Below are 13,551 nucleotides of genomic sequence, written 5' to 3' on the forward strand. Positions count from 1 at the left end.
ATTCCAAATTCAAGAGCATATTCATAGATATACATTGCTTCATGTTGGACATTTTAATACTAAGTACTCTTTCTAGCATTCCATTTCTATTATTTCAATTCAAGGTTAATTCCTAAACTAAGGTTTGACTAAAATAAACCCTTGCCCTCCCAATCCCACCCATCCTCCCCAAAAATGAAGAAAAAACTAAACCCTTTTGTTTTGAGGTTTTGGATCCCAAATTGAAGAATAGGCTACATATATGGAAACCATTTTTAGCTTTCTTTGAAACTATAAAATTAGAATTGATATCCCATACAGTCAACAAAGTATTATTGCACCCCTAATGCTCAAGTTCACCCTTGACAAATTGTCAAAAGATTTGGAGGAGTAAAAGTACAAAGTTGTGTCACCTTTCAGGCTAACTTATCAAAATGACTAAATTTGAGTATTTCTATCTAAAAATCAATTTTGGCCAAAGATATGATCTAGATAAATTTATTCTAGCTAAATTATATATGGTCTCACAATTTTCCGATTGGGAATGTCTATTAAATGCATGCTTTATACTAGTTTGTATCCAATTACTAAAGAAATACAATTATTTCATAAAAGTGACATTTCAATAAATATTACTATTTTTTATTATATATATAAAGACCATTTTATAGAGCTCAGAGTCAAGAATATTCTGATATAGAGTTTATAGTGTTTTAGTTAGATATAGTATATTGTAATTAAAAAATTCTACAATTATGTATTTTAACACTTGAAAAGATATCAATTTTGAGAAAGAAAAATATATTAAATCATATCAAAAAAATTTAAAAATTAGATGATGTTCTAGAGGAGAGAGTCCTCATTTAGCATGTATGTGTTTTCTCCTAGTTAGAATAGATTTGTATTGAAAAATGTGGTGGGAGATGAAAACTATTGATTTCAGGTGAGTTAAAATTTGGATAATTATAAAATAAAAAATATAGGTCTAAAGTTAATTTTTATTTTTGATTGTTCTAGCTATATATGTTATCTATAACATAATCTAACATCAAAGAGAAATACCTTTATTTCCATCTAGTTTTGTGGTGGGAACTAAACCCCTAATTTTCAGTATTTTTCAACAGCTAAAAAATTATCTATAAAAATTAGGAAAATATATCAATTATTATTCTAAATAATTATTAGAAATTATAATCCTAAACTTCATCCATTTCTACACATTTCATTAGTTTGCTTCATTTTCAAATTCAAAATAATAATACCAATTTTATGTCATTGAAGGTGAACAATTATACTTTTGTTAGCCTTTTCCTTCACAAAAGTGTGGCACAAGTTTGTGCTTTTACCTTGGGGTTTTGTTCGCCTCACAGATTTCTGCCTAGATGTCAGGTTACAACAACTTCTTTTACATCATTCGACAATAGATTTTGAGGTTTGTTTTCTATAAAGTGTTCTCTCCTCCTATTCATTTTCATACTTTTCATTTCAACATTTCTTTAATAACATATCTTTACCTAAATCCTCTTAAGGTGGGGTTGAGAGTGAAATAAATCCAAGTCATTCATTTTCTTGTCTATTAGGTTTCACATTGATACTTCTCCTTTTGTCTATTATACCTAATCCAAAGGGTTCATTCTTGGTATTCCCCCTTGCATTTCTATAGGGTCGGTCTGCTTCCATTTTCTTACCCTACATAAAATGGTGAACCTAACACATGTCTTATTTTCTTGGAGTTAGATCCTTCCATCCTTATTACTGCATTAGATTTAGATTCTCTTGGTTTGCACACATCTTGCATCATGAAGATATTTTGGTGTATGGTTATACTAGTTGCATGTGTAACAATATCTATTAAAACTACTACTATTGGGTCTACTATCAGGCCTAAATTTTCACTCATATGGAATATTCCCATACTTATAGAAATGACCTTCAAACAAATAGAACTTATTCACCTATTTGATTCTACACAAATTCATAGTATGACTACTCATTCCATAACTAAAACAAGTAGGTTTACTAGACCTCTAATCTGATTTGTTTATGGTTTCTTTCTAGCTTTTTTTTTTTGCTTCTTGGATTCAAATTTTGATGACTTGGATCGATCACGATTGTTCCTTGGTTTGTTTAGCCAAGACTAGTTGTATTATTGTGTATCCTTTAGTTCTTCAATTGATTGCCAAGTTTTTGCAAACTATCACTATGTTGATTCAACTTTGTATTTGCATTTTTCTTAGTTTCCAGTTCCTTCTTCATCTTCTTATTCTCTTCTTTTAACCTCTAATACTTAGTCAAAATCTATTGATTCTCCATAGTATTTGTATATATGTTCATGCACGATTGAGACTCTTGTGATATGCTAAAAAATTGTCCATTATTTTCTTTAATGAATTCCCAACAATTATCATTGCATCTTGAACTAATTTTCTATCTTCCTTAACTACCCATTTTCCTTCAAGGTATTCACACATTCTGATAGATTGGCTTTCAAGTTCTCTCTTCAATTTTTCTACATTTTCTTTGAGATTTTGATTATTTCTCATAAATTATGCAATTTCTTCCTTAGATTTCTTGGACATGACTACTTTTGATAGTTGATAAATGTAGTCATGACTCTCATTCATCTTGTTAGTGATGGAATTTCTCAATTTTTTTGCAACTCTCATACTATCTAATTTCAACTTCCAAGTTACTTCTTATACCAATAACTCTTTGTGATTATTAATATTTTCCGCAAGTTATTAATCTAATTATCAAGAGGATCAGATTTCTACTACCAATTGTTAGGATTCTTAGGTACTAAGGGTGCGGGGTGAATAAAAAAAAAATATAATTAAAAACTTCAACCAAAAATATGTTAAGATAAAATATTAAATTCCAAATAGTAAAGCATACAAATGATGATATAAAATAAAATGTAATAATAGTAAATCACCACACAATCATCACACATAACACAATTATTTTGGTATCATAAAACCCCTTGTTAGAAGGTAAAAACCATAATGGGGATGATACTTATGTAATGCAAGGTGGGGCATACCCCAGTCGGAGGTGATCTAGCCCCAACCAAATAACCACACAATATAAGATAAAAAATAACAGAGAGATCAAATCAAAGCAACACTTATTCTAATAATATCATCATAAGAATTTCATCCAACATCCTTGACTATAAGGCATTCTAAGTTACAACCATTATAAACAAAGAAAAAAATCAATCCTCATTTACGAAGATCCAACTCCAAGCTACCATTACTCAAGATGCTCATAGCTACTCCATGCTCCCTTCATATTAATGCCACTAGACATCAAAAGTACCTCTACTTACACTAAACCAAGCCACAAGTTAGCCTAACATATTACATTAAATAAACAATCACATTAAATAAACACTCCTGCCATATGTTAGCTTGATAAATTAAATAACACTTAGGATAGGAACCAAGTTTACAATCATAACTAACTCATAAGACAACATAAGACTATGTGGCCTTAGACATAGGCCCACATGCCATCCAACAATCCACATCTAAGATCACACAAGTTAACTCCCATGCATCGAAGCTCATAGAAAAAATCTCCAAAGTCTACCAAGGAAATAAAGAACATATTACCAACAACCAGCAAAAGACTCTAACTCTAATATGATCACTCCAATGATTATGCACACCTATGACAAGGTCCACCAATATGCCTCAAACATAACCCTAAACACGCAAAACATAGGGTCTAAAAATACTAAGCTTGATGTTCTTGCAATAGACTCCCAAGGTAAATAGAAGAGTGTGTCCCACACCTTGTTCTGAAAGAAATATCTACACCCAACCTCATATTCACCAAAGGCTTCCAATCCATCAAGGAAAAGAGAATAAATCTGCAAACCCAACATCTTTGCTCCATACCCTCAAACATGAAAATCAAATGAATCTGAACAACCTAATCAATATGCTCACTCCTAGGAACAAAATGAACATCATAATGCTTTATCAACAATATCTGCAATTGATCCCAACCAGTAACAATAACATCCTTAAACATGAAAACCATATCAGTAGCATCATGCAACTCCAAACCCAAATCAACAACATGTAAGCCCAAGTCCACAATAAGATGAACATATAAATCATCAACTATGCCAACCACAAGAAAATCTACATAAGAAACATGCGAGTCCAAATCAGTTGTAACATATTGATCTTTAACCATGTCAGCAACAACTGAATGCATATCAATATCATGTATATCCAACTACACATTAGTAGCAACATCTATATCATCAACAATATAATCTTCAACCATATAAGGAAGAACATGTGAATCCAAAGCCATATTCACATTAGCAACAATATGATAAACCATATCAAAAGTAACTCGTGCATCCCCAATCATCTCAATGACAACATGTAAATTCATATCAGCAACCATATTCAAATATTCATCCATATGTAAACCCTATTTACTAGAAATACAAATCTCATAATCAATATTCTCATTGCTCACAACAAGATGCTCTTTAATTTCCATGCTAGATCCATCTATCTGCTCATGAAAACCAATAAATACCTCATCATCTTTAGTGAAGTCAACCTTTACCTTTTCTTCATAAAAAAAACATCTTCTTCTATGAAAAATTCTCCTAGCCAACTAGAGAACTCTCCTTCTGATTAGTAGATGGCAAATCAAACAATATTCCTTTATCTGTTCAATCCTCAAATTGAATTTATCTCAAAACTGATCCAACACAGTCATTATGTTCCTCTCAAAGTGAAACTACCTCACATTGGCTATTTTATTGAATGACTGCATCTTTCTCATACTCAATGATCTTCTTTCCAGCGTCACAACCTGCCTCAATTTGGTGGTTTGTTCAATTAAGAAAAACTCCATCATCTCATCACATCAAGGTTTGACAACTAAAATAATACATTTGCAAGTCCTCTACAATGGGGAGCTAGAACCATAAATTTTCACTTCATAATAAAGATATCTAGGGCTCTATAGACAATAAATTCACCATACAACTATGACAAGATTGAATTCTTCTTGATACCATTTGATGTAGTGCAAGGTTGGGTTTACCCCACTTAGAGATGACTTAGCCCCCAATAAGTAATCACACAGTAAAAAACAAATAATAGCATAGAGATTCCGATCAATGGAACCCTTATTCTCATAATATCATCATAAGCTTTACATTGAACATGCTTGGCTATAAGGCCTTCTAGGTTACAACCATTATAAATAAAGAAATAACTCAATTCTCATATGCAAAGATCTAACTCCTAGCTATCATCCCTCAAGATTCCCCTAGATACTCCATGCTCCCTCCATAATAATGACTCTAGAAATTAGAAGAACCTCTACTTATACTAAACCAAGCCATAGGTCAACCTGATATATTACATTAAATAAACAGTCAAGCCACAAGTTGGCCTAACAGATTACATCACACATAGGACATGCCCCATGTTTACAATCACAAATTACTCCTAAGATAACATAAAACTATATACGACATTAGACATAGGCTGACACACCATCCAATGATCCACATCTAAGATCACACTAGCAAAGTCCCCATAAAACAAAGCTCACGAAAATGATCTCCAATGTCCACCCAAGAAATAAATAACACATTACCAATAGCCTCCAAAAGAGCTCTAATTCCACATGATCACTCCAATCATTATGCACACATATATTAAGGTCCACCAATATGCTTCAAACATATCACTAACTTCACAAAACATAGGTTCCACAAAAATCAAGATCAATGCTCCTACATTAGATACCCACAAGATCACTACTGTAATATGTGAGCTTCCCTATTAGGAGCATGCAATTACCCTTTTCAAGGGTTCACCTTGTTAGGAGTGATTTTTACTTTATTATAAGTACAAAAAAATACTAAGATCTACCTTGTTAAAGGATTTTAAATATTTTCTTAAGATCTTACAAAGTTAAGAGATTCACAACTAGAATATATTAGGGTTCACCTATTTGAGGGATTTTTCTATTGTAACTTTTAGGAAATAACTATGTCACTAATTTGAATATGACACTCCTTTCCTATTAGGTCTAATTAGTTTTTTTTTTTTCTAAAATTTTTCTCTTCTCTTCTTTTCTTTGTATATTGATCCCAACCTTCATACACTTCACATTACTTCCTTTCTCTTTTTACTATGAAACCTTCTTAAGAACTATTTTACTAGGCATAATATTTTCCTTTTAATATTGACCATTCATTCAAACCTTAAGCTTTCAACTTAATCTCCTTAAGCATCTCACATATCTTGATCTCTCAATATGATTTACTTTGACTACTTCGACCTCCAACACAATATTTTCTATTTATTACTAAAAAGAGTCAAAATGTATTAACTTTTCCAATAAACCACTTTAATATTGCCTTATATTGATCCAACAACCCATTGATGTCAAGTCAAAATCTCATAACCTTCACTCTTTATGATTACATCAACCAATAGGATTTCTCATGCTATACCTTTCAATGATTTCAAATCTTTTAGCTTTCCTTGAGTGGTCTTCCTTTGCTTGAAATTTATGATAACAAATCTCTTTACACCAGTCAACCAATTAGATTATAGTTGTAGTTATTTAATGGGATAATCACCTGGATTCTGTACACATGATTGTGTCTCTTGTTTTCTCTTTTACCTTGAGAATTATGAATATTCTCTTTATATAGTCACTTACCCTATTGGATTCTTTGACCATGGACTTATTCACCGATTATATCTTGAATGTTTTCTACCTTCACCAATCATGTTCTTTCCTTCATTTAACATGTGCTTCTTTTGAGTTGGTTATGATAGTTTCCATCAATGACCACTAAGAATATTGATCATGTGATTTCCATGAGATCATATCATAAGCTCAATACCTCTCTATTCCCTTTTTCTCTCTCTTCCTCTCTTTACCCTATTCTCGTCCTACCCGTTAGTCTCTCTTTTTCTCCCCCTCCCCCTCCCTCTACCCCCTCTCTCCTCTATTCTCCCCATATCTCTATTTCTCTCTCCCTATCATATTCTCTCTATCCCCCCCACCTCTCTCTTTGTGTTGAACATGTAATTTATCATTATGCATGTGTAATGAGGAAACTATTAGGATAGTCAAGAGATAATTATTTTTTATTTGAAAAATACCATCATGTTTTTAAAAATGTGATCACATTTTTATAAAATTATGTGTTTTTAATTATTTTTTGTGGCTTGGAAAAGGCTCAATTTTTCCAAACTTATTTAAAAAAAAAAAAACTTGAATAACACAAGTGCTATGAAATTTTTTCCAAGTTACTTTTTTGCACTCCATCTTGGTGCATTTATGTCTAAAATATGTGTTGCAATGAATTTATATAAGAACCTTTGTAAAGAAATATAATTTAAGATGGATAATTTAAATTTAAGGCAACCTATTGATTAAGTACATTTTTTCTTACAACTAGGGAGATTTTATTTAAGGGAATACCTCCATCACCAAAAAAAGGATTTAGGGAATCTAACATTTGGCCTCAACATTACATCCTTCCTCCCAATTCCCCTTAAGATTCAAATGAGTTTCATGGTCTTTTAAATTGTAATAAGGCTTTTCCCCTCCTTCACCTAGGGATTATCCTTTTAATTCATTTTTTATCTCCCTCAAGAATGGTTATTTGGTGGACTCCTAGATCTTGTAGAATTCCTCCATGCTATAAGATTTTATTCTAGTGAGCTATTCTAAGATATTAGCCGATTTAAATGAATAGTGGTTTAAGTAGTTCATATTTTGATATTTTTCATCCAAAATGCCAAGGATGGATAAAATTAAAGTTAAGGAAATAAAATTCTTAGAATCAAATCACTTCAAGGTTCTTAAAGAAAGAGAAAAAATGGAAACAAATCAATTTTTAGTTGCAAATCAGTTATAAGGCATATTTTTATGGTGGGAATTTTTTTCTCTTGCCTATAGCTTAACAAGGTTTTGTTTTTGTAAGTGGCAATAAAAACCATCTATACTAGTCTATAAATGATCCATTTTCATGACTATCCCCATCTAAAGATCTTGATGAAATACCCCTATCAATGAGTTCATGTGATACTTGCTTTTCTTAAATTATTTTATATAGGGAAGTGGACCTATGTTCACATCTTCTTACAAACCAAGAAAAACATTAGTTTGTCAATTAACTTATACATTATAACACTACTAGGTCAATACAACAATATCAAAGAATTCCAACACCATTTTGATTGATAATTTTTTTAAAATATAGTTTTTAGATATATTACTTTAATATTTAAATCTAAAAACATGCATTATAACGCAATTACACTATTATAATATCTTCTAGGAGACCTATCAATAACATCCACTCAAATTTATATTCCCATACATGAATTCAATTTTCACCAAAATAAAATATCTTCATAGGTTTGCCACACATTTGAAATTTTATTAAAACTAATATTTAGCTAGAGATATATAACTTAAACTTATTCTAAAAATACATGTACACATAATAATGAGTATTTGATGTTTAATTAACAGTAGAAATAGAGTAGAAGAATTTATTCAATACCAATCTAATAATATTTTGATGTACAATTTCCTTTGTTACTAATCAAAATATATAAGATTTCAAAAAATAACGTTGAGATAAATTTAGGTTTTATCCTAGTCTATTACCAAATAGACCACTTAGAGAGGATATCTTCCCATATAAACTATCATGGCCACACCAAGGGGCCTTAGTCTTAAGTCAAACACATAACATTTTATAAATCTATGAATATGGTTGCATAATAAAGGTCATCTAATTGTGATAATTACTTGTAGCCCAATAAAAACACCATGGGATCCTACTCTTTTGCCACTTCAAATTCTCTTATGAGTGCATACACATATCTCTATACAAAAAAATCTCTTCTTTCCCCTTGGTAAATTTTTCTTTGTCTGCTAACTCTAAACCTTGTCAACAAATTCCTATGGTAAGTGCAGTGGTTGTATATTTGAATGTTGTGGTTTCCTCTAAAGGCCTTACATTTGTTTCTTCTATTAGTGATGGAGGTGCCAAGATTGGGCCCTCTTATGCTCAATATTTGTGTAATGGAGGGGGTTGGCATGCTACTATGAAGGTAGAGAATAAAGTGTTCCCTACTTGTAGATCTGTTAGGTTGAACCTAGATGAAGATAAAAAGGTAGATATTGAGCAACAATACAAGACTCTCTCTGAAGATGTAATTATTTATTGCTTTAGGGGTTTTTGGACCACCCTCTTGGGGCTCCATGTTTGGATATTAAGCACTAGGAACCCCATATTGCAAATTTTATTTAGATCTTCCCTCTAGCAAAGGGTTTTTTATTTCTAGATTTGATAACCCAGAGGATAGGTGAGCCATTCTTTGTGATCATTTCTTTACAAGGAAAAAATGATTCCCCCCGATAAAACCTACCATCAGGAGTTTGAATCAACTTCTGAATCTTTTTGCAAGATGCCCATTTGGGCACGTCTTCCTAATCTCCCTCTCCATATCTGGTTGGACTTTATTCTTGAGGAGATAGGTGGTGCTCTAGGTGATTTTTCTAAAGGTCGACTTAGAGTCTTTTCATATGTTTCATTCAACCTATGTTGTAATTCTTGTAGACATAGATGCATCTAGAGGCCTTCTAGTTGAGTTTAAATTTTGTACACCAAAGGCCATCTCTTCTTGGATTTAGACATTCAATTATGAAGGTTTTCCTTTTAGATGGTAGAAAATTATTTAAAATTAGGCATGTTGTATCTAAGTGCAATATGGAGAGAATCAAACCTAAGAGGCCTTCATTTTGGTTGAAGGGTTCTTCATCATAAAATCACATGGTGGTCAAAAATTCCTCTTAAGAGGAAGAGATTCATGAGTCTCATTTATATTTGGGATAATGTAATTTGAAAGAGGGAGAGGTCCCTCCTTCTAGTTCTACATATGATTTTACTTATCCTTTTGGCTTGTATTAGTTGGATATGAAAATAGTGGATCCTACTAGTTATGATTAGTGTAGGATTTCTTGACCTATGAGTGATAGGGCTCTACAATATTGGTGTTGGTTCTATCCTCAATGCTACTTTTGAGTCTAATAGGATTTCTTCAGAAAATGGTGCTAGTCCAACCTAGATTTCTTCCACTAGATCCATGGCTATTGATGAGGGCCAGGGTTGAGTACCTAGTCCTACTATCCATGAAGCCTCTATTTTAGTTTCTTGAGGATGGCAAGGTAAGGCTACTTTGTTGGAGGAAGGTTGGGTCCTAGTAATTGGAAAATATCTAAAAAGTCTCCTCCATTTGACACAACTCTTCATTCTTAGAAGAGGGGAGGTAAAGGAAAATCTTAGCTTTTCCTTTTCACTGGCAAGTTGTGGGGTCCTATTTGTAAAACCTGTTTGGTCATTTTTGGCTCAGAGTAGTGTGACCCTTTGCACTTTTTATTGGTTTTTTTTGGGATGCTTGACTTAAAGCTCTTATTTTATGGAAGCATTGCGCTTGTTTGTGGGATTTTTTCTCCTCTTTTGTAATGGGTTTTAGATCCCTTCAAAACCTATTTTCCCCATGATGGAAAACAACCCAATGGAAACACATATACTGTATAAACATTAGCCCATGATTGAAGGCACAAGTCCGATGAGGATATCAACCTAGTAGAGCATTGAACCTTAGTGGCCACCTTAGAAATGAAATAAATTTACAACAATACTATGCCACAAGCACCCACTTCAATTAATATTATTCTTACCATTAAATAATAATGTATATTAATCTAATGCACATGACCTAGAAATGACCCTTTTATTTTCATTATCATGAAAGAACTCATCTAGGATTCATTATTAAGCTAAGAATAATGCAACTATTTTTGTTTTTAATTTTTTTTTCTCTTGGGAGGGTTGGGGATGTGCAATATATCATAATTCATTAATTGAATTTCATGAATGCAAAAGTTTTCTTTAATTGTCAATGCCAAATAAAGCATAATGAGATTTGGCAAGGACTTTTGTTCATTCCAAGAAGAAAATTTATCAAAACTTAATCTTCCCTAACTGATATAAAAGAAAGAAATGTGATGGAGTGAGAAATCAAGGAAAATGTGGTTAAGAGATGATCGAAACCAATAATTTTCTCATGATTCAACTAAAAGGAAAATAAATGATTGTCATTTCTTCTATGGATGGTATCTCTCTCTCTTTGGAAAATGATAAATTATAATGGAACTTGAAGTTAATCAATCTTCATTAGCTTGCTTGAAAGCTTAGAAACCCTACATCCTCCATTCAAGATGGTATTTTTTTTATGTACCCCAAATTAATGAATGCAAATGCTAGTGTCAAAAATCTAAGTGAATTAAAATAGGTTGCCTTATTCATGGCTTTGAGAAATGATCTAGTTCTAGATAGTTTCACACTCTCTTATTTCACGATTGTTGGTACTTTAAAAGTAAACACATCATATATACTTTAAAAGAATCTAGTAAACACCATAATGTATATTTAAAATGAATACAACATTTCATAGCCCTTATTTCAAAGGAACCAAATACTACATTTTAGATCAATTTATTTGATTTCCCTTTTGATAAGAATATTTGAACTATTAAAATATTTAATCTAATTATCTTAATTAATATACCTTATATATAATAATAATAATTTTTTAAATTAACACTTTAAATCATTATGTTAATGAACATAACAAATGTGTAAACCTCAATAAACATATATTAAAATAAAATATATTTGATTATAATCCATTAATTTGACTATCTCTAACATATGACAACATGAAAATTCTATGACAATTTTTTTAAAAAAGAGAGGAGTAATTAGATCTTATTCTCACAAAACCTATAATAAGTTCTTATTGTGAGTTATCTGTTTTTGCAGATGTAGTTCAGAAACTTTTATCTCGTAAGCATCAACTCATTTCAGCAGTTGATGATTTGAGGAGGACGCCTCTACATGTTGCTGCAGCAGTCCCTCCATACAAGGAGACTGTGCCACCGTTTCATTCTTGGTTGAAAAGTAGACATATTAAAGAAAATGTGAAAATTGCAAACATGCTTCTAGATGAAGACGAATCCTTATGTGATCAACTGGATAGTGACAACCAAAATCCCCTTCACACTGCAGTAAAGGAGGGAAATGAAAAAGTAATGCAGTTAATATTGGAAAGAGGTGGAGATTGCATAGAGCGAGTAGATGATGAGGGGAGAAATGCTTTGCATCTAGCTGTTATAAATGCAGAATTGATATATGAGAGGAATTCGCAAAATATGATGAGTATGCTAGAGTCTCTAGCATTTTCTACAAAAATGTTGATCAATGATTGTGACAACCAAGGGAAATCAGCATTAGATATAGCTATTGAAAGCATGGATAAAGATGAATTACTGTTCTCCGGGGTAAGTAATCCTTTTTCTTGCATTTTAAATAAGAGACCATACACGTATCCCTTTAAATCAATCTTTAACAGTATTATATAATTAATACATTTATAAAAGAAATTATTAAATTTGAAGACTTTTAAATTCGTTAGATTAATGTCAATATTTCATATATTCCAAGATTATTGTGAAAATCAATTGAATGTAAATATACAAATTCAATTTAATAATTAATTAAGAGAGTATATATATGTAAGATTTTAATTTTAGTTTATTTAATAAACAATTGCATTCTTTGAAGTAATATCTATGTGTTAAAAGAGAAATAGAAATATAAAATGATATAAAGTTTATGAAAAGAAACACTATTGATCAACTTAAATGCCTACCTTCCTTCAATTGCCTATCATACATAGTCAAGAGCTAAAAATGACTTACAAAAAGAGCCATTGTGCGAACATAGACAACTATAACTACTACTACATACTACTAGCTATACATATATCATTTACGTATAGCTATACAAAGACTTCGTAACACCCACTTACCCATCCTCATCCTTCGACTCCACTGGATTACTCTCCTCTTTAGTAAGACTACTCACCCATTTTCTATTACTAGCCTCAACCCCTTCCATATAGCTTTTAAAGCAGCCACCAAGACTTTTCTTGTCCTTTCTACAACGTACATGCCACTTCCCCATACCACAATCAGCTGCAAAGGATATCATCATGATCTTCTCTGAATTTTGGCCTCATTTGTCATTGGGCATTAGTCCTATTTCTAGGATGGTGCACTGCAAACACCCCTCATTTATGGTGCAACTAAAATACACCACCATTGCATAAATAAAATAGTCTTAATAAAAAAAAACTATATACGAATGCATTCTAGTTGCCCTATAGCCAGGGTTCATTGTGACCACACAAGTTTGGCTATAAGAGTCTCCACCTTATTCTTTGTTTTCTGAAATGCCGAACAACATTGTGAGAAACACCAAAGAAATATCAGATTTCAATCAATACTAATTGTTCCCACTTAGATATTCCTCTCATAAGACCAGTCATAATGCATAAAGAACCACTCTCACTCTACTTTTAATAAATTCCACGAGTCTCCTCTCAGAGGCTGTAGAACATTACCTATTCCTTCTTCAAC

The 13,551-nt window shown here is 31.9% G+C and overlaps 1 protein-coding gene across 1 annotated transcript in view; it reads left to right on the forward strand.

Annotated features, from left to right (window-relative positions):
- LOC149563298 (uncharacterized) overlaps positions 1 to 13,551 on the forward strand; it is a 38,379-nt gene that overhangs the window by 11,800 nt on the left and 13,028 nt on the right. Inside the window, exon 2 of the mRNA XM_089823995.1 lies at positions 11,894 to 12,411. Coding sequence (XP_089680121.1) covers positions 11,894 to 12,411 — 518 coding nt within the window. The remainder of the gene's footprint in view (positions 1 to 11,893; positions 12,412 to 13,551) is intronic.

Source organism: Cupressus sempervirens, chromosome 4 (assembly GCF_028749045.1).
Source record: "Cupressus sempervirens isolate cs-2001-9-10 chromosome 4, ASM2874904v1, whole genome shotgun sequence".
Lineage (NCBI taxonomy): Eukaryota > Viridiplantae > Streptophyta > Pinopsida > Cupressales > Cupressaceae > Cupressus > Cupressus sempervirens.